The sequence below is a fragment of the Zonotrichia albicollis genome, chromosome 12 (assembly GCF_047830755.1).
Source record: "Zonotrichia albicollis isolate bZonAlb1 chromosome 12, bZonAlb1.hap1, whole genome shotgun sequence".
Taxonomy (NCBI): domain Eukaryota; kingdom Metazoa; phylum Chordata; class Aves; order Passeriformes; family Passerellidae; genus Zonotrichia; species Zonotrichia albicollis.
In genome coordinates, this window is record NC_133830.1 from 8,601,919 (window position 1) to 8,622,869 (window position 20,951).

Genomic DNA, 20,951 nt, shown 5'->3' on the forward strand with positions numbered 1-20,951 from the left:
AATTTGATAAAAGTACAGGGGCACACAAATTGTGAATCAGGCTTTGTGCATGAAATTCCAATCTGATTTCTAACTGACTGTGGATGCCCACCTGCCTGGCAGGGTAAAATCCACACAAAGCCAAGGAAACACATCCTTGGACTTAATTTAACAACATGTTTTTGAACTGACAAGTAATCCTTACACTAGTGAGCCTATTTAATTATTTTTAAACATTTTTAAAGTTGCTTTAGCAGCAACCAAAGACCACAGGTTTAGGAGATAAGAAAAAGAGATTATGCTTCACATGTGCAGGTCACACACGCCATGGTTCCTGAGAGCCAGGACTAAAACTGAATGCAGTGAAGCAATGAAAAGGACTTTTCTGTCTCATTAGCAACATCCTTATCAACACAGATGCCAACATCCCACTCAGAACAGGGCAGAGGTGGGGCTTGGATGCATTTCTCTGATACCAGGTATCTGCTGGGGTTGCCACACTGGGAGGTGCTCCCTGTGGCACTGGTGTGGCCAGTCAGCTCCTCAGTGGGGGTGAGATCTCCTCCAAACCTGTTCTTCAGCTCAGGTTTACAAAACATCTTCCCACCTCTTTGATGCTGACAACAACAGCTCCATTGCTACCCTACCATGGCAGGTGGTGTACTTCATTTCCTGGCATAAACCTTTCAAAGCAACAAATCTTCTCTACACCTTTGGTTAGACATGAGACCAGGCCACTCGTGCAGGACTTTGTAAAATGCTTTATCAACCTTCCCCAGCCCTAGCAGTGAGGTTTCAATGGGCTGTGCCCCAAAACTCCTGACAGTGATCACACACCTCCTTCCATGCATGGATGCCAATGGTAGCTGTTCATTGTGACAGTTTCTCTTCTGTGGAAGAGAGTAAGAACCAATCACTTCTGCTCTTTAAAGATAAAAACCTTTTAGCTATGCTCTAACTGCTCCATTGCCTGGGATTTCTCTTACTGCCAGAGTTTTCAATACCAGCTTTGCTCTTTATCCAGGTCATGCTGAGATCTCTTCTCCTATGCACTCACTCCTGAAGTGCTCCTAGATAATTTGCTGCAGTGAAATTTCCTGTCAAGGAACATTTACATTGTACTGCCTGATTTACTCCTCATGACTGCCTCAGAAATGGGAAGTTCTGGTTTCCTTGCTCAAGCCAATGGTACCCTTAGACTGGCCCTGGCTGAACACCCCTTCCCAGGAATTCGCCTCTGCCTATCCTAGGTGTTTCTCCATACTTAGATAATTTCCCAAAATGATCTAAAACTGCCATGGACTGAAACTTCATCAACTTTGTGTTGGTGAAAGCATTATATGAAATCTTGAATTCATCATGATACTGGTGAGATCCAGCGTAATGAAAATGAGCAAAAATGCAGAATTATCAGCAAGATAATAATGAGAGAGTGTTCCAACACACCATGACCAGGTGCTCTTGTGGGTTTTGTTGGTTCTCATCATAGCCCATGGTATCTCTGGGCTTCCACAGGCACTCGGAGCTGAGCTGGGTGTGCGGCTCGGGTGGCTCTCCAGCTCAGACCTCACTAACACAGACTGGCAATGACCGACTCAGGCAGCACCTGAGCCTGCCCAAATATAAACCTGCATGAACATCAGGCTGCAAAGAGATTCAGGGACAGGCTTTTTCCAATCTGTCATCCCACACCCTCCCTTCAGGAGAGCCAGACCCACCCGCTGAATTACAAACAGCAGTCAAGAAGCACAAAGCCGAGCACTTCAGACTCCAGCAGAAGGAAATGTAAGAACAAATGGAAAAATCCCACAGAGCACTTCAGAGGGATGTACTGCCTCCCCACCATTCATGACCCCGAGTCACTGTGGGACAGACACTGTGCAGTACAGAGCAGAAACTGGCACATCCCTAGGACACCCTGTCGCTCTGCGAGTGGGATGGAGCCAAATGGCATCTTTAATGCACCAGAGTGATCCCGAACACACCGTCCACTGCCCGAGAGCCACTCACTGCATTGCAGCTGGCTGCTCTCATTGCCTGCTGCTCCTCGTGGCTGCTGGGCTTGGTTCAGCAAACTCAGCTCCAAGCTTAAAATTATCCTTACCCAAAACTACATGTGATGTCCCCACATTTGCTTAACTTCCCATGTTAAAGCAAGCCTTCTGTGATGTGAACCCCAGGCGTTGTACCCCGCTCATTCCCTGACAAAGCAGTTTCCAGCGTGGGTCTCAGCGGCAGCACAGGCCCATGGATGGGCCGTGCCCAGGGGGGATCCTCTGCTGGATTCCTCTCCTCAGGCTCACCCAGCAGTAGCCATGGTCAGAGGGGTGTGAGGGATGTGAGCTCCCATCTCCTGCCCAGCAGGGACAGGCTAAGTACAGCCGGAGGTGAGGGAGCCCATCCCGTGTCAGGCTCCCTCGGGCCCCGGCATTCAGTACAGCCGGAGGTGAGGGAGCCCATCCCGTGTCAGGCTCCCTCGGGCCCCCGGCACAGCCCCGCACCCCGGCCCTGCACCCCGAGCTGCGGGAAGGGCTGAGGGCAGTGTCCTGACACAGCTGGGGAAACGCTGAGCACGTCAAACCCCCAGCAAGGGGCAGCGCCATCCCCAAGCGTGCTGCTCTCCACCCGGAGCAGGCTAGGAAAACAATAAACCAAATTAAAAACACCAGAAGAAGGGCAGGGTGTCCATTCGGGGACAGAGCTGGAAGAGCAATCTCCAAGGCGCCAGCTGCCCTTAGCGGATACAAGCAGCCCCGTTTGGAAGCGCGGAGCCCTCCGAGCGCTGTGGGATTTTCCTGCCTGCAGAGGTCAGCGCTCCCCGGAACAGCCGCGGCCCGCGGCGCCGGCTCCGGGGACAAGGTCCCCGCACAGGGCTCGGCAGCCGCGGCCCAGGCAGGAGGCAGCAGCCGGACGGCTCCACGGAGGACGCCTGAGACGAGGTACGTGGGGGACTGCGTTTGCACGGAGAGAAAGGAATCCCGTTTTCCTCCCGGAGGCGCACGGAAGAGGAAGCTGAGGCCGAGGCGGCCCCGGTGGCCAGCCCCGCGCTCCAGTGACGGCTCAAGGGCAGTCCCCGGTTACCCCGGCCGTGGGTGCCCGCCGCGCTGCCCCGGGGCTTTTCTCCCTGCACCAAGACACCTTGGACTAAAGACCTGAATATCAGAAAAAGCAGGAATTAATAACACATTTGCAGTGTTTTCCAGAGTTTGTATTTCTTAAAGTAATCTGATGCTTGGAAAGGCAGCAGCCTCTTCGAAGGAAAAATCTGATTTGTTTTTTACTCACTACGGTTTTGTTTTTACTAGTGTCCTGCAACTACCAGTCTCACTAACATGGGTTAGGGGTTGAGCCCCAAGGACAGAGGCAGCAAAGGCAAGGCCACCAGTGCCTGTGAGTCCTGGGCTAGAAACTCCTGTAAACATTAACACATAGCAGTGGGATATTGCAGCATTAACTTTTCATGGAATACTGGGGACAGACTGGGAAAAGAAAAATATTTTATGTTGTAAAAGATGCCATGAAACCTGCAATTTGAGTTCCTGGAAGTGCCATAAATCTCCACTGTCTACTGCAATGAGGTGTGCCTAAATACTCACACAACCCTTGTGCAGGTGCAACAACTTGGCCAACCTACAAAACCATCCTCACTGTGCCAACGCCTCCATCAGGCATCCAGTGACGGGTGGCAGTGCCAGAGGAGCCCTGTCCCTTTGCAGAGCAGCGCAGGCTCCGGGATGGCTCTGCTGGAGACCAGCAAGCACTCTCAGGGCTCGGTGCTCGGCAGCGTGAACCCCGACCTCGGCAGCGAGCGGCAGACGGCCTCCTTCTGCGTGGAGAGGCTCACGGCCCTGCTGGACGGCGGCGCCGAGCAGACACGGATTCGGAGGGCAGTGGGTGAGTGACCCTCAGACAGGGCCCTGCTGGGGGCTGGCACAGGCCATGCCTGTGTCCTGCTGCTCTGCTGCTCCTTTGCAGCACAGTGGGGTTTGTGCTCCTGGGCATTTGCTTATCCCCCATCTCTTTAAAAAGTGGGAGTGTGGAGCTGGAGTCTTCTCTTCATGTAAATCAATGCAACTCCTCCGCAGCCACTCCTGCTGTCTGAAGCTTTTCCTCCTGCCTGCTCCCATCCCCTGTCTCTGGCAAGACTGGTTAAACTGGAATACAAGAACTGGGGGTCAGGGATCCATGTGTGAGGGCAATGCGTGCAGGGGCTGGTGCTGCTGTGCAGAAATGCACATCACGTGTGAACTACAGCCAGCTCTCCTCCTTGGCACATTGGGCTCATCCAGGTGGGGAATTTCATGCGTGGGTTGGCTCAACCAGGCTGAGCTGCTCTCACTCGTGATGGGTGTGCCAAAAAATGACTGTTGCTCAGGAGAAATAGAGGGAAAAAACTCTCACTGTTGTCTCTGTAACTGCATCCATATTACACTTACCAGAGGAAAACAGCACAGCCACTGGGATTGGCCTCTTCACAGTGCCACTGGAGTTCAGTATAACCTTCCACATCAATAGACTCAAGATTTTAAGGCAAAATGGACAAGGGGAGTGTTCAAGCTGACACAGAAATAGTGACTATGAGTTTTTTTCTAACAGTGCAATGGGCTGGTAACATCCCGAGCAGGACACCCAGCAGGCTCCAGCCATAATCCACCCTCTGGCTAGTGCAGCTCACCACAGCCTGGTCAAAATGCAGCTCACCACAGCACTCACTGCCCTCACAGCAGTTGGAGGCAGAGGGATCCTTGGCATCTTCTGCCAGAAGTCACCTCTCCCACCCTGACCAGGGAGGGTGCCTTACCCTGCAGGGTCCCCATTTCCACTGAACCACCATTTCCCTCTCTCAGGCCCACTCAGTTCCCCTTGTGCTTCCCCAAACCTGCTGCTTTTCAGAGTTAGATGTGACAGCCATGGCAGCCAGAACTGGCAAAACAAAACCTGCCTGCAAGCACCCTAAAAATCACAGCATCACTATCCATGAGTCCAGTCCTGCCTGCTCTTCCTGAACATGGCTTAAGGCACTGCCTGCACTTCCCCAGCCCCAGGAGAACCAACTGTTCTGTGTTGCTTTGCAGTGGAAGCCATTGAATCTGACCCTATATTTGGCAGAGAAAATCAGTATTTCCAGACCCAGAATGAGAGGTACGAAGCAGCAGTCAGGAAGGCTGTTCATCTCCAGAAAAAGATGCACGAGATGGGATGGACTGAGAATGGACCTGAATATAAGTACATTTACAGGTGATTTCTTTTTTTTTTTCTATGTACAACTAATTTTTTGTTAAATAATCAGCTTTAGCAAATGCTGGGAAAGGTTAACAGCTGACAGATTAGGTTTGGATAAAAATGTGCTGCAGGTTTTTAATTCAGCATCACACTTGGGAAAAGAGAAAATGGGGGTACATGACTGGGAACTTCTCAGAGAGCAGCACATGGGTACAGTGTGATAGATCACAGCAGTTCACAACCACAACATGAGATTTCCACTTCAACAACCTCATTACTTGTGCTGCAGCTCACATACCATCCCTTAGACATTTTTAAATGTATAACTAGAATTGGAAGTGGTGCTGTTTCAGTTACATTACTGACTTCTAAATAAATTAAAGATTACATTTTGTGTATCTAAGAAACACATATTTTATTAAAGGAAAAAAAAGGAAAAAACCCACCTTAGTTTTTAGGTAAATGAGAATAAAGTATTTTCACAGTCCTTTCCTTTAAAAGTTTTCTCAACACTTCATGTGGGGTTGAGCTCCACATTTCCATGGCTTGCCCCTCCTTTCCCCTTTGCTCAGTCAGTTCCTGGCTGGCTGTTGCCCAGGGCACGCTGTCTGCTTGGTGGGGTCACATTCCCAGTAGGAAGGTGCAAGTTCAGAAGTGTCACTCTGAAGGGCAAAGCCTGTCCCTTACACAGCACTGCTGACACCCAGAGCCAATTTTTGGCATTTCATAGACTCATAGCACAGTTAGAGTTGGAAAGGACATTTAAAGGTCATCTAGTCCATCTAGCCTTCTGCAATGAGCAACAACATCTTCAGCTAGATCAGGTTGCTCTGCGCCCTGTTCAGCCTGACCTGGAATGTTTACAGAGAGGGGGCATCCACCAGCTCTCTGGGCAACCTGTGCCACTGTTTCGCCATGCTCACTGAAAATGAGCTCTTCATTATGTCTAGTCTAAATCTGCCTTCTTTTAGTTCAAAACCATCACCCCTTGCCCTGTGGTAGCAGCCCTGCTAAAAAGTTGACCCCATCATATGAAAGATGATAAGTTTTTATGCTGAGCTCTTCACCACTTACAGCAAGCACAACTAATGAAGGGGGAAATGTGCCATGAAGAGCTCTTGGACCTGATCATTATATTCCCATTAAAAAGCAGCTCTCCACTGCTCCCTCAGAACAAAAAACATCCCGCCCAGCTGTGCTTTTATCAGGCCCCCTGATGGCAAAGGCTGCAGCAGGACCAGCCCTGAGCTGTCCCATTTGCTGGATGAGGAGCAGAGCTGTCTGGCAGGGCAGCTCTTGCCTGATGGAGCTGCAGGTGAGCACCAAGCTCCTATGACAGAACCCTGGCTCCCAGTGCCAGGCACAGTGAATCACTCACACAATTTAAAATCCAGCTTTTCAAATCGCAGCTAGAGGAACATTATTTCTGGCCAGGCTGCCAAGGATTCATTAAGTCATTTTCTGTTAATCAAAGCAATTTTCCTTTAACTTCTTTGTTCATATTTGCCCCCCACACTGTTTCAGCATGATTAATTCTCTCTCAGGGCCAGTGTAAAAGAAAGGTCAGAGTCATTTGTTAACAACAGAAGGTATCTATGTGAAAGGAGATGCTCTCTAGAGCATTGCAGTAAAGCAATGTGCTAACATCCACTCAGCTGCTGAGAACAGCAGAGGCACTCACTTGCACATGTACCTGTGTCTGTGAGGTGATTCAGCCATGATCTGAGGAATCCCAGGAAGAGGGATATAGTTATGTTCCTCATGTTTTCTTATTATTTCTCACACACTAAAAAAGCTTAAATAAATTTCTCATTTGCACCATGGAAATCACTGTACCCAAGTTCCCATATACAGTTTCTGGAATAGTGCTTTTTAATGTATGCAGATGGTGATGGTGAAGGACCAGGGGTTACTTGGATGTATTTTCATTTTTCTACAAGAAAATAACATCTGAATTTGGGATAAATCTCCATGAACCCAGTATTGTTCACTGACTGCAAAAGGCAGCAAACAAACAGCAAAAAGCACAACAACAAACCAAACATACCATGGTATTTCTCCAGAATGGGAATGGGAAGGTTCAGGAGATCCAGGTCCCAGATACCTACATGTGTAATTCAGTCTAATATGGCTCACAGGAAATTGCTAGGGTTTGGGGTTTTTCAAGTAGAGTGCTGTTTTGTGCTTTCTTTTTAGTTCAGCTTCAAAATCTGACTTAAATAATCAAGAAAAAAAAATCCTCTGAAGTAAAATAGAAATATGAAATGCTCACAGAGTGTCAGGAGCTCTGGAGCTGGGTTGTGCTTTTAGCTCAGCATCTGCTACTCAGAACAGATAATTCCTTCAAGACCAAGTGAAATGAGCAAGCAACACATATGCAAACTTGTTATGAAAAAAAGAGACAAAAGCAGCTTGGAAGGGCACTCTTCCTGCAACACTGTGCTGACGCTGGGTGCTGGGCAAGGTATGACAAGGCAGAAAGCAGAAGGCAGCAGGTGGTACTGTCTGGTGACCGCTGCAGTGCCACTGCCTCATTCATCACATGCCTGGGACTCCATGCCCTGAAACGCTGCCCTTGTGCCTTCTCTGCAGGGCCCTGTCAGGAGATGTCGCGTTCCTCCTTCACCGCGTCTTCATGAGAAGCATTTCAGTGCTGGGCTCGGACAGACAGGTTGCCAAGTGGATTCCTCTCGCCACCCAGCACAAGCTCATTGGGAGCTACGCCCAGACTGAACTGGGGCACGGTAAGGCTGCAAGGAAAACAGCTTTTCTCTATGACACAAGCCTGCAGCCCAGATTCCCATGGGAATTTGACTCCACACTGTCCATCCTTTACTGGGACGGGGGTGGTTGGGTTCTCGTTCATGGTTCTCATCAGAAGAGTAACCACAAAACCCTGATAGTACCCACAACCAGCTTCCAGGGATCCTTTGCTCTCTCCATCCCTGTGATATACCAGGAAATAGATACATAGATAGATACTTTTTTAATTTCTTTTTTTAAAGGCACTTATCTTCAGGGTTTGGAAACAACAGCAGTCTTTGATACTGCTACTCAGGAGTTTATACTGAACACACCAAAGATCTCTGCCATGAAGTGGTGGCCTGGAGACAGTAAGTACCTCACAAAATATCTTGGTTTTTGCCTCCTTCAGTTACTCCATCTACCCTGGTTAAGTTCTGTGTTTGAGGGTCCAGGTGCTAGCAGAAGACTTCAATAAAAGATACTCACATGGACAAGCAAGTAAGAGAAAGGAGGTTGTCCAAGTTCAAACACCACAAAGGAGCCACCATCATCTACAAAAACCTTTGGGTTGCAGGCTGAAGAACTTCACTCAGGAAAGCTTTTACTCTGTAGGAATAAATCTTCTCTTCTTTTTAAATAATACTCAGACAACCAAAAACTGCAGGGAGGTCATCACATAAAGGATTCGAGTCGTCAGACAGTCTCAGCATAAAGGATTCAAGTGTGAAATTCTTTGCTCCCTTCAGGAAGGTATTTCACAGAAAATAACTGGAGTCACTGCAACAGCCACAGCACTTCCCACTCTCACCACTACTATTAGCTCAAACTGTTTATTTTTTCTCATATTCTGTTACAAAACTGTTAATCCAAGCCTCATGGGCAGCAAGAGGCAGAATGATGGTGCAACTTCTGAGAGCTAAGAGCAGGCTGATTTAGGTTGTGCTGACCCATACCTAAGACCCAACACATAATTAGTACTCATCTCTCTTAACTGTGTTTGTGTTGTACCTTGTCTTAAGGGAATGGGGCTGTTTTTCTTCTCACAGTGGGAAGATCAGCCACCCACACAGTGGTCTTTGCCCAGCTGTACATCCATGGGAAGTGCTATGGCATCCATCCCTTCATCGTGCAGATACGCAGCCTTCAGGACCATTCCCTCTGCCCAGGTAAATAACCCCAGACACTGCAGCACTTGTGCACGTGCTCTGCCTATTTTGCCCTTAAATGTTTTCTAAAACATTGGGCCCAGGGCAAGTTATAATTGCCAAAACCAAGCCAAGAGAGATAGCCAAGGTGCAGTTATCATTAACCCCAACCTTTTGATCTGAAGGGAAATTTAACATATCTTCAGCCATATCCAGACCAAGCCCTCGACATAAGCAGAAGCCTGGGCTGCTCTGAGCACCTCTGCATTAACACCTCAGTTCTGACCCCAGCCAGCACAGATCCATCCATCAATGGATCATGGAAACAAACTACTACAAGGCATTCTAATGCCTGTTTCACCCCTCGGCCAAGATCACCCATGCTGGGGAAGAAGCAGAGCTGACCGTGCCCTTCTTTAGAGGTCCCCATCCTGACACACAATGGGAAGGAAAAAGTTCAAGTGGAAGCAAGCAGGCTGTGTTTTCTCCTGCTGCAGGCGTAACTGCAGGAGACATCGGTCCCAAAATGAATTTTGAGCACATTGACAACGGCTACCTCCTGCTGAAGAACGTGCGCGTCCCCAGGGAGAACATGCTGAGCAAGTTTTGCGAGGTATGTGTGGACTCACATCACAAACTTGCTGTCAGATTCTCATTCCACAGCCAGAGAGACAACAGGGACCTGTCTAAATTTGGGACAAAAATCTTCCTTTGAGTGTCAGCAAGTCTCTGAGGTTTTACCAAGGGCAGAAGGTACCTGAATCCTAAATGAAAATCAGCATCAAGAATTCCACATTCAGAAGCTGGGGATCATGGGGCAGGCAGAACATACCTCTGCCACAAACAGTAAGAGTTTGTCTCTTCAAATGGATGTATTTCATCCATCATCCATAAAAGCATTGTTTACATTCAGTGAAGGATTTTTATATCCATTTTATTCCATGCATAGCAATTACACATCCACAGTAGTACTGACTAAGGCAGCACCTGACAGCCTCTCTCTACCCTAGGTTCGACCAGATGGCACCTATGTAAGACAGGGCTCCCAGCAGATCAATTATTTCACGATGACGTCCGTGCGCATTTCCCTCATTTCAGACGAGGTTCTGACTCCCCTCCAGAAGGCGTGCACCATCGCCATCCGCTACTCCGTGGTTCGCCGCCAGTCCAAGCTAAAGCCTGGGTAATGCCACACATCCCACTGGGAAGGGGACTGCACCCTGACAGTTCCCCCACACCAGTCTGTATTTCTTCTCTTCATCTTATCTTCCAGGCCATCACTGGCTGATTTCCTGGCCCAGACAGGGCATGATAAACATGCTTCCCCAGTATTTACATTAACGAGCTTCAGTCAAAGTACAAGAGAATGTTTACAGTTCTTTCCAAGATAAGTTTCATACTTTGAATAGGTCAGTGGCTCACACAGGCAACTTATTCTTTTATAACTGGCCTTCCCCTGTAATCCCATAACTGAGCAGAATCCAGACAAAATGGACAAGTTGCTGAATTCTTATTCCATAGTGCCCTACTAATGAATGCGACATTAAAATACCTTCCAACATCCAGAAATCTAATATTCAAACTTCAATCACTGAATTGTATTCAGTGTTGAATCCCCATTATTTTTAAAGAAATATGTTAATTTGAATGGATTACAAAGATTTCCATTCAAATATCCTTTCAAAAGCAGAACGATCCTAGTGAAAACACAGTTCAGTTCAAGCACAAACCAAACAGAAGAGCACAGCAGAATGAACTATTGTAATAACCAATTCCAGTGATTGAAGTCCTAAATGTACCAACCACAGAAGTGATAAAGAACATCCAAAAACAGCTCAGAAAACTTTAAATAATCCAGACTCACATATTATTAGGGAAACATTTCTATGCCACAAAGATTCCATTTAAAAAGGCAAAGTTTATCAGGTGCAATGCCACTGCCTTTTCTGGAGCACCTAACAACTTGCTGTCCTTGAAGGCCTCACTCTCATCCTCTCCTGCAGTCTCTGTTGCCCTCTGTACTGACTGACCACACAGAGCCTTTTCTACACTGTTAGGCTTTTTAGGGGTTGTTTCTCCAACAGCTCAGCAAGCTGGACAGATTTGCTGCCACACTGTCAGCTCAGTCTTGTGCACACACTGCTTCTTGGTAATGAAAAACGCCATTTTCATTCTGCAGCAGGTGAAGTAACAGTAGCTATGCCCATGTCCACACTCCCCCTGCTTCATCAGCTGTCTTCCAACAGGGAACAAGAAGCAAAAATCCTTGACTACCAGACTCAGCAAGAGAAACTGCTGCCCCAGCTGGCAGCAGCCTATGCCTTTCATTTCACCAATGACTACCTGCAGGAGCTATTCGACAAGGGGTACAGAGAGATCCAGAGGAAGAACTTTGACATGCTGCCAGAGGTGAGCTGGAGCAGGATTAACTCATACAGAACTTCTGTTCCCTAAATGTTAAAGGATTGTAGCAAATTGGACGAGCATTCCTCTCCCCACTAGAGAACTGGAGAAAGAGGAAGCACTAATTGCTCCAATGACGTGTCCCAGATCTGCAACCAGTCAGCAGCAGCATTCGCTGTACCACCCCAAACTTTTTGTTTTGGGAACCATTGCAGAGTGAAAAGTCCTTGAAAAGCATGTCCAGAACCTCGTTCCAAGTAGCTGGTGGCACAAAGTGTTATTACACAACTTCAGCTCCAGCGCGCATGCTTGTACATCTGAGCCAAAACCAAAAATGGGACTTTTTAAACAGAACAGAATATTTTGCAATTAAGTGCTTGAAATGAAAACACATTCTGAACAAAGGTGGCAAAAGCCAGAACTGGCTGAGAGAAATCCAAAAATGCATAAACTGACTACAGTGTGCCCAGCAGGAGCATGTGCAGCATCCCAGAGAGACACCAAAGGTCAGGCTCAGGGAACTGGGTGCTACCAGCATTCAGAGGGGAACCTGACAGGGATTTCATGCCCAGATATTGCACAAAATTTAAAAAAGGAACTTATTCTGAGGATTCCACTGGTAATACTCTGCTTTTTTTCTCCTTCTTTAACAGCTCCATGCATTATCTTCAGGTTTTAAAGCCATGATCACTCAGCACTGCACAGCAGGAGTGGAGATCTGTCTCCGAGCCTGTGGGGGCCATGGCTACTCCCTGCTGAGTGGACTGCCTTCCTTGTATACCAAAATACTTGCTTCTTGTATTTATGAAGGGGAAAACACCATTTTGCTCCTGCAAACTGCCAGGTAACAATTCAAATAGGTTCATCTAAAAGCCTGCCCCCTCATTTATTCAGCCTTTACCACTTCTTCTCCAAAACCAGTAAAACCAGCTACTCCTTTCTCACAGCACCATCTAAAAATACAGCTCAGGATATAAACTATTCATGCCTTCAGTCTAACAAGCATGGAAGTGTGTGGGAACTGGATTATCTCTTCTATTTTTGGTTTGGGGACGTATGCAGGTGCTGTTCTGCATAACCTCATTTTCCTCTTTGCCTGGTAGCACAGCAAAGGTATTGCTGTCAAAGTTTTGTGGGTAATTTTGTAAGCAACCAATGTGACAATGGTGCCATGTAATGCAATATTGGTAAAGTGGGGTTGATTCAGAGGAAGCAAAGTTGTTGGATGCTGAAAGTGGCTGAGTCATGCTCCAAGAACATCACATTCCTCCAAACACACAGACTCATGATTATCAAGAGTAGATGAAATACAGAAGAAACTACAGCTGCTTGAACTTTTAATAATGTTGGTTTTTACTAGAAAGTGAAAACCAGGGCACTTCCAAGGGTTAGAGCACCACATAGCTCTGTGCTGCTATGCAGACATTTCTGCACTCATTACTCCTTTTTGCAAGATCAACAGCAAAGTCAAGAGAAATGCTGTAACCTTTTCATTCCAGACCTGGTCAGTCTAGCCCATAGCAGAGGTACCAAAAAACTAAGGGAGTGGGGAATGCTCCTTGTAAACTCTCTGCAAGGGTCTCATGTGTTAACATAATGTGACTGTGTGTTGGGGATCACAGAGGGTAAGACCAAATCACTATTAAAGCTCCAGAGCACTGAGACTCAGGTTGCAAAGTTGATAATGTATTTAATCACTACACTGCTGAGACTGCCAATAGCCACAGCAAGTTTCTGCTGAAAAAAATATCATTATGGATTGCTGTACTATTTAATAAGGCAGACAGACTCACCACAGCTCAGGTTACTGCGAGTAACACACAAAACCAAAGGTCATTACTCGTTCAAGTCCATTCTGGGGCACTCATGGGATGGGTCACACCTTACTGCTCCTCACCTGAGCCCACTTTACTTTTTGCATGTCTTTTTGCTGCAAGATCAGCACCATGCCCTGCTCTGACTGTTACCTCTTCCCAGGTTCCTGATTAAGTGCTTCATGGCAGCCAGTGCTGGCCAGCCTGTGCCACCATCTGTCACTTATCTGGCTGCAGTGAAACATGGGAAGTGTCCAGCCAAGAACAAGTTGGATTTTCTCAGTCCAGATATTTACACTGAGGCCTATCAACACGTGGCAGTCAGGTCAGTACAGAGGATGGGACACAGAATTTCTCTCTTTGGCATCAGAAATGTGTTAAGAGCTCGGCTTCTTCCTTGCTTTAAAGGGAGGTAAAATAAAATAAGTTAAACTATGTTTGGTGCCATCTGTTCCTGAAAAGGAAAGGAAGGCTACACAGGGTTAACAGCCATGTCAGATGTTCAGTATGAAGCTTCCACACTCAGAAGTTTTTAAGCTATGTGCTACCAAACAACTACATTTCACAGAGTTGGTGGCACTATTAAAGTAAATCCCAGACCACTGAGTTGCCATCCAGTAAAATATTTATTGGACCCTGGGAAATTCTATTGGAATCTTAAAATTTCACATACCTGAGAAATTGATGTTTATTTTCAGTTTACACCACAGCAAGAACAGAGCCCCTCATTCTGTCTGTAGCCTTTTAACTACACACATTCAGCAACTCAACATAAATAAAAATCATAACATGAGTGGTCTCAGAATTATGTACACAGTTATGGGCTGTATAGGTGCCACCTCTGAAAGTCAGGGAAAAAGACAACCCTGCTGTCATTGAAACCAGTGTAAAAACAGCCACTCATCAAAAAGCTTCCTCAATGGGAACAGGATTTGAATCCCTGTGTAGAAAAGGAGAAATAATGTGACAATGGTCCAGTATTACTGTTTGTTTTGTAAACTCTCCTTACACACACACAACCCAAGAAAGGCTCAACAAACCCCTGGTAAATTACCCTGGAAGCTGAGAAGGCAGAAATCCTTCAGGACCAGGGTGGTCTGGGTTCTTCTCACAATTTATACTTAGATTTTGCATAATCTAAGTTCACTCCTACTCTGAGTGTGGGTAACTCCAGATGTCAGAAATGCCAGTTTGCACTTCAGTCACACACAACTCCTGAGTGCAAATTCATGCATGTGGGATGCACATACAAGATGCTTTGTGCTTTTTCCATTTTCCAGGCTCACAAGCAGCACAGCAGCAAAACTACAGGACTTGATCCAGTCTGGAGTCAAAAAGCATGATGCATGGAACCAGTGCACAGTGCAGCTGGTGCAGGCTGCAAAGGTTAGCAAAATTTATCTGCTTATCTGATGTTTGTCTTTATGAAACAATATGCAACAGAAATAGAGTGATTAGCTTAAAGCCTCAGAGCTGTTTATTGTTTCCTGTTGGCATCTAAGAGACACCACAAACACTGTCACTGTGGTCTGCATGGTGGAAAAGTTGTATTGAGAAGCAATTCCTTACCTGAAAAATTTGCTGTCTGTATAGGCCAGGTAGAAGAAGACTAGGAGAAATGAAAGGGGGAAAAATACATTCGCAATTATGCTGCCACTACTGGCAGAATCAGACCTCCCATATCCTGCAACAAAACCCCATCTCCAGCCAACATTCATCTTTTTATAAGAATCCAGCGTTTCTGGTGCCCAGAGGGGTCTTCCTAAAGCCACTCCACTGCAAGCTGGTGGAGTCACAGCAAAGGATGAAACATGCCTGGTACTTCTTCCATCTGCTGGATAGACAACTGCAGGGAAAAGAGTGAAAACCAGTGATAAGTGCACTGTTAACTACTGCTGAAAGATAAATCAAATTTATCTTTCAGCAGTAGTAGATGCTGAAAGAGATGCTTTCAGCTGAAGTAGCATTGGGACAGCAGCATTTTTTCCCTAAAACAAGGGTGAATTAATACAGAATTGAGCAGAAAAGAGGGGAGAAAAGCCCTAAATATTAATGAAAACGAAATCTGTTGATAGTGCTGTATCTCCAAAAACCAAATTTCTTTTTAATATGCAATTAAAGTGCAATTCTGCTACAGTTATGGTGAAGGCCTTCCCTTCCCATCCACAACTTATTTTTAACACCATTTAGCATCCCATCCACAAATTTTAACGTTAACTATTTCTGAAGAGCCTAACATAAGCAGAGGGCTGGCTGTGGTATCATCAGTGCTGCTGCTAAACTCTTCAGAAAATGGGATCCAGGCCCTCAAAGTCTCTTAAGTATTTTAGGGACAGGAAAAGTCTCTGAACCCTTGAATTTTCCCCATAACTTTAATATTTTGATATACTGCTGCCTTCTTGGGGCAATTCTGTATTTACTTCTTATTCTATACCTCCCCTGGAGATTTGCCCACACATCTGGCATGGCAGCTCTCTGAACTGACCCCTGCCAGCTCTCAGCTGAGTGGCTCAGACACTGGGCAGACTCCACTCAGGTTACTTGTTTGAGTTAATTGCTTGAGTGCCCACTCAGGGCCACTCAGCTTCTCAGGCAGGTTCTGCACTCCACACTGGCCTCCACCTCTGCTGCTTCACCAGGAAAAGCAGCAGTGCAGGTGTGCCATGCTTACACCTGCAGCTGGAAGGGAACTGAGCAGTGGGGGAGTGAGCCCACACAGATCCCAGCACCAACAGCCACCCCCAGCAGTGTCAGTGTAGCCAGAATCAGCCTAATTAATTCATCTCTGCACCTCTGATAATACTCTAATATTCTGTTGTGGGTCAGACATTCTGCTGGGGTGTGACCCCAAAATTACCAGTTTACTTACAACCACAAAAGTGGAAGGTAAATCTGGTTGTTCTTGTGACAATGGCGTTTCCAGAGCTGAAGCCTTGTAGACACTGATCCCAAAGTACCATGAGAAGTTTTCTCCTATTGATGTACAACCAACATTCACTTACAACACAAGCACATTCCAAAGTGTTTCCTTCACAGAAACTCTTTGGGATATTGATCAGAACTATTTAGAATAAGTATCAGCATGATTTCTGAAAGAGTTTTCTGGAGTTTACAAATACCATGGTGTTGACTGTTTACACATTCTGAATTCTGCTGTTGCTGTAAGCCATGAATGTGAAAGGCCTGGTCACCCAGCAAACAAAGGATACAGACTGGAGAAGTGCCAGGGAAATGAAAAGGTTTTATATTCTTTGCAAGAACGTTTGAGTCATTTGGCCTACTAAAGTGTTTGAGGTGCATTCACTGTTGATTGCATTTGTTTTCCAGGCTCACTGCCACTACATTGCAGTGAAAAACTTTGCAGAAACTGTGGAAAAACTCGAGACCAAGGCTGGCATCCAGAAGATTATGAAACATCTCTGTGACCTCTTTGCACTGCACGGGATCTTCTCAAACACAGGGGCCTTCCTGCATGATGGATACACATCTGCAGCTCAAATGGACATGGTCACAGCTGCCTACCTGGACCTCCTGGCTGTCATTCGGTGAGCTGCTCTGGCAGGACACACACAGTTCTCCAGTTTATCCCTGGGCTGGATATAAAAGGGTGCTGCTGTACCTATGGCAACATCTCCAACAGTCAATTCACCTCATTCAGCGTTTATTTCCAGTGCCTGGCAGTACTAGAAATTGATTGAAACATCTACTCAGAGCTTGTTTTCGTGGCAAAACAGACCCCAGTGTCCTCTGCAATCTCTAAAGTTCTGTAACATAAAGTCTTAAATTATAAATGAAGAAGTCATGAACACTTTCTACCATCTGCAGTAGAGTGAAAGCAGGAAAATATGTAGTCAGAGCACACTGGCAGGAGGCAGCCACAGCAACCCATCACACATTGCAAAATGTGCTCAAGCCACAGCTAATACAGCCTCCTCTGTTGCCATGGCTGAGCTGCAACTGGTACCCAAACAATCCTGCCTACAGCTACTTCAGATGCATCTACTCTACACCATTTATTACCAACTCTGTGAATTCTGAGTTAAGGTTTTCACTTACCACAGCACTCACAGAGGCTTTTTGACAAAGGGTTCAGCTGTTTGTTTAGAACATAGTTACTTATGGTGCAGAGGAGTTGCTACTGTATCTAAAATTCTACCTAAACCACCGGGAAAGAAACAAGAACACACTATAAGCAAGGGCTGAGCCAAACAACAAAGGTTTTCAGACCTGATAACAGAATCTGAATTAAGTGATAAGTTTAACATAACATTTTCAAAAGCCTAACATGTTGTCTTTGGAATTCATTGCAATTTCTGTGTTAGTCCATGCCTTTTTAACAGGATTCAATAATGGAGTATTTACATATTTACAGTTAGTAGAAAAGATATAACCACTTCCTGGTCTGTAGCAAAAACCCAGCCTTCCCCAGACCCTTTCAGCTCTTCCCCAAAAGGAGGTAGAAGATAGAAATGCTGACATTTGAGCAAACCACTTTGCATCCTGGTACCTCAGGTGTGAGGTACAGCCAGCACAACTTCCTACACCCAAGGATGATGGAAGGATGAGGAAAAAGAAACCATCTCCTGCTTAAGAGGTGCTGCCTGTGCTCTGGTGTCCATACTGGCCCCTGGGCTAGATGGGCCCTTGGATGGGTCAGGGTTGTTTTGCTGTTACAGATAGGAATAGAAGATCTCAGCACCTCATGATGAGATAATGGAAATACTGAAAGGTGGATGAAGGTTGAAGATCAGCAAAGCAACTTCACATCAATCCAGTAGGAATCTTATTCCATTTATAAGACACACATACAGCATAAGAAAAATGAAAGAAAGACAAAAATCAAAAGAACAAACTGGCAGAGACTACTGAGAAAAAATCTGACATGTGTCCTGAGTTAGGGATGAAGCCCAGGTGATGGAGCCAGGGTGAAGACCCTGCAAACACCCACTCAGCAGTGCAGACAACTCAGGGCATTGGTAGAACATCACAGAATCCCAAAATTATTAGGGTTGAAAGGGACCTCTGGAGATCATCTAGTCCAATCTCCCTGTCAGGCAGGGTCACCTAGAGATGTCTCTGAGGAATCAGAACAAACAGGATTTCTCCAGCCAGTAAAGACAAGAGGAAAACTGGCACGAGCTTTCCAGCAGACACCTGAAAACTGCCAAGTTTATCTTTGATTTATTTTCCCATCTTGCAAAGCAGCACCTGTCAGTAACAGGAATGTCACTCCTGTGCTCTGCAGGAAGGATGCTGTGCCACTGGTGGACGCCTTTGACTTCACAGACAAGAGCCTGAACTCTGCCCTGGGCAGCTACGACGGGCAGGTTTACCAGCGCCTCTACGAGTGGGCTCAGAAGTCACCCACCAACCAGGTAGGGATGAACTACAGCTGGGCACCTCCAGCAGCCAGGGCAGAAACTGCTTCTCTTCTAACAAAGCAATACAGACAGGAGACAAGAGCTTTTAATTCCTCTTTGTATCACATGGTACAGAATAAGCTAAAATTAAAGTCTGTTTACATATTATGGAACAGCACTGAATGCAGGGTATTTTCTATACACTAATGCTTTCTACTAGTGCAAAACTTGGGGTTTTAAATATGTTTAACCAGAAAGGGTATAAGTGTTAAACAAGGCAATTTGATCCTTCATGGTCTTTAGCACTTTCCTTTCTCAATTCATCCATAATGTGGAATAATGTAAAAATTTTGTGTGATGTAAATATGTATTGCTCTTTTTGAAAACTCATTTGGCCTTGAGTGGGATTTTTACTGTGGTAATTGGTATCCCTTTGAAATTCCACACTTGAACACAAAATTTGCCTTCAGCAAACATTCAAGTCCAAGCATATTTTCTGAGGTTAAATAGTATGCTGTCCCCTTTGGGAGGAGTGTGGTGTGCTGGTTATGAAGGACAGCACATATTATAGGAAAAAAGATCTTGCACATAGTTGAAGCAGCTGCTGGTTTGTTGGTTGTTTTTTAAGTAGTGCAGCTTTATGTGTTACAGAGATTGTTCTTAAGAAAAAAAAACAGCCTTTCCCTTCTTAATTGCCATTAATTCCCTTCCACATTCTCTTTCTGAACAGATGAGCCCAGCCTACGAGAGGTATTTGAAGCCACTTCTGCACAACACGCTATCGAAATTATGAAGAACATGTTCAAAGTGAAGGGGACACATTTCCTCCTGTTCTTTGTGCAGCAGTACATTTATGAAGCATCAGTAATGACTAATCAGAATTAATAATCAGTTGCTTACTTGCAGTTACAACAAGTATGAAAGATTCTCAGCCAGCCATTTGCAATTAGACAGATGCCAACAGCGCTGAGTGGTACCTGCTGCTGTGAGACAATCTAGAGGAATGGTCCAGGGTTCACTGTTTTCTATCCTCAAGTGCCTTGACAGCATCAAAACTCTCATTTGACTTTCTTATTCTCTTTCTAAATCCACTATATGATGATTGAGGGATAAAAACCCCACCACACTGTGAACCCTCTCTCAGTGTGTTGTATCTATATAGTGCCTTCAGAAAACCCAAACCAACCAACTTTACTGAAAAATCCAGGGTGAAATCGTGATTGTTTGTTTTTAGGAACAAGTTGTTCTCTTTGATCAGAAACTATATTAGAAAATGCATCTGTTTTGATAATTAAAATAGCTCTTGATTTGCTCAGTACTGGAATATTCCTGCCTAATGAAAATGCAGACAAAGCTGATGCCAGCTCCAGTCTGCAGAATTCACCTTCCCATTAATACAGCTGCTCGTTTCTATAAATCTTGAGCTCCAATAAAGTCTATTATTTGGAATACTGCTTCCCTAATTATTATACTTCATAATTATGGAAAGGGCAAGCTGATCCAGGCCAGTCATTAATCTGCTCATAAATTAAGTGTTGCAAAGAACATCTTGTGATTATAATTCAGTGCCAGTTAACACAAATATTTCTTACCACGTGTTGCAAGAAAGAAACAACTTTTCCTGAGCTTCATCAGTTCTGCTTCTCTTCCCTCCTTCTTAGCAAGAATAAAGCTCTCACTGCTGCCTCTTATTACATAAGTCAAAAACCTGCAATGTATGAACAGGAAGAGACAAAATATGACAGAGAAATGCCCCCAAGACAGCCTTCAGAACCAGATATGGGATGGAAAGCTTCCCACCTACTTGGGACAAGAACTTCATGGGAGAACAGGATCCACTCCATGAAACAGATACCAACTCCCTTACTCCCAGCTGCAATCAAGTTAGATCATAACCAGAAATTCTATTAATTACTAAGACAAAGGGACCAGGATAAGTAGAAATGTCTGTTTGAAAATTAGTTAAGCCACAGAATTTGAGTGCTGTGACTTGAACATCACTAGAAAAAGCATTCTTCAGTAAGAATTTATTTATAAAGTCACTACACAAAGTGCTGACAAACCAGGCAACTCTGTTAGCAGCTACAAGTATTATGCTCTGTGTTCCCTCCATCCCTATCCCTTTAGCCAGTACAAGTATTTGCCATCTTTCTATCAATCTAAAGCAATTTTCAGAACACAAGCTTTGTCTTGTGTCTAATGAAGACATTTGAATCAACTCATTAACATAATCAACTAATTCCATAAAAAGGAACAAGTTACATCATTAGTGGAAGAATTGA

General features: G+C 45.4%; 1 protein-coding gene across 1 annotated transcript; it reads left to right on the forward strand.

Annotated features, from left to right (window-relative positions):
• Positions 1-2,668: 2,668 nt before the first annotated feature.
• ACOX2 (acyl-CoA oxidase 2) lies at positions 2,669-20,118 on the forward strand. Its single transcript, XM_005488376.4, has 15 exons — positions 2,669-2,918; positions 3,591-3,873; positions 5,055-5,217; positions 7,795-7,946; positions 8,208-8,315; positions 8,994-9,113; positions 9,590-9,705; positions 10,103-10,275; positions 11,339-11,501; positions 12,149-12,339; positions 13,473-13,634; positions 14,590-14,695; positions 16,637-16,854; positions 18,555-18,684; positions 19,400-20,118. The coding sequence occupies exons 2-15, from the start codon at positions 3,714-3,716 to the stop codon at positions 19,460-19,462; spliced, it is 2,025 nt and encodes a 674-aa protein (XP_005488433.2). The 5' UTR covers positions 2,669-2,918; positions 3,591-3,713; the 3' UTR covers positions 19,463-20,118.
• Positions 20,119-20,951: the final 833 nt, after the last annotated feature.

Bases quoted from the DNA above. Each gene is read 5' to 3' on its own strand.
- ACOX2 (XM_005488376.4), top strand. From the start codon at position 3,714: ATGGCTCTGCTGGAGACCAGCAAGCACTCTCAGGGCTCGGTGCTCGGC. The intron at 5,218-7,794 runs GTGATTTCTTTT...CCTTCTCTGCAG, and splicing joins GAATATAAGTACATTTACAG to GGCCCTGTCAGGAGATGTCG. The intron at 9,706-10,102 runs GTATGTGTGGAC...TCTCTACCCTAG, and splicing joins TGCTGAGCAAGTTTTGCGAG to GTTCGACCAGATGGCACCTA.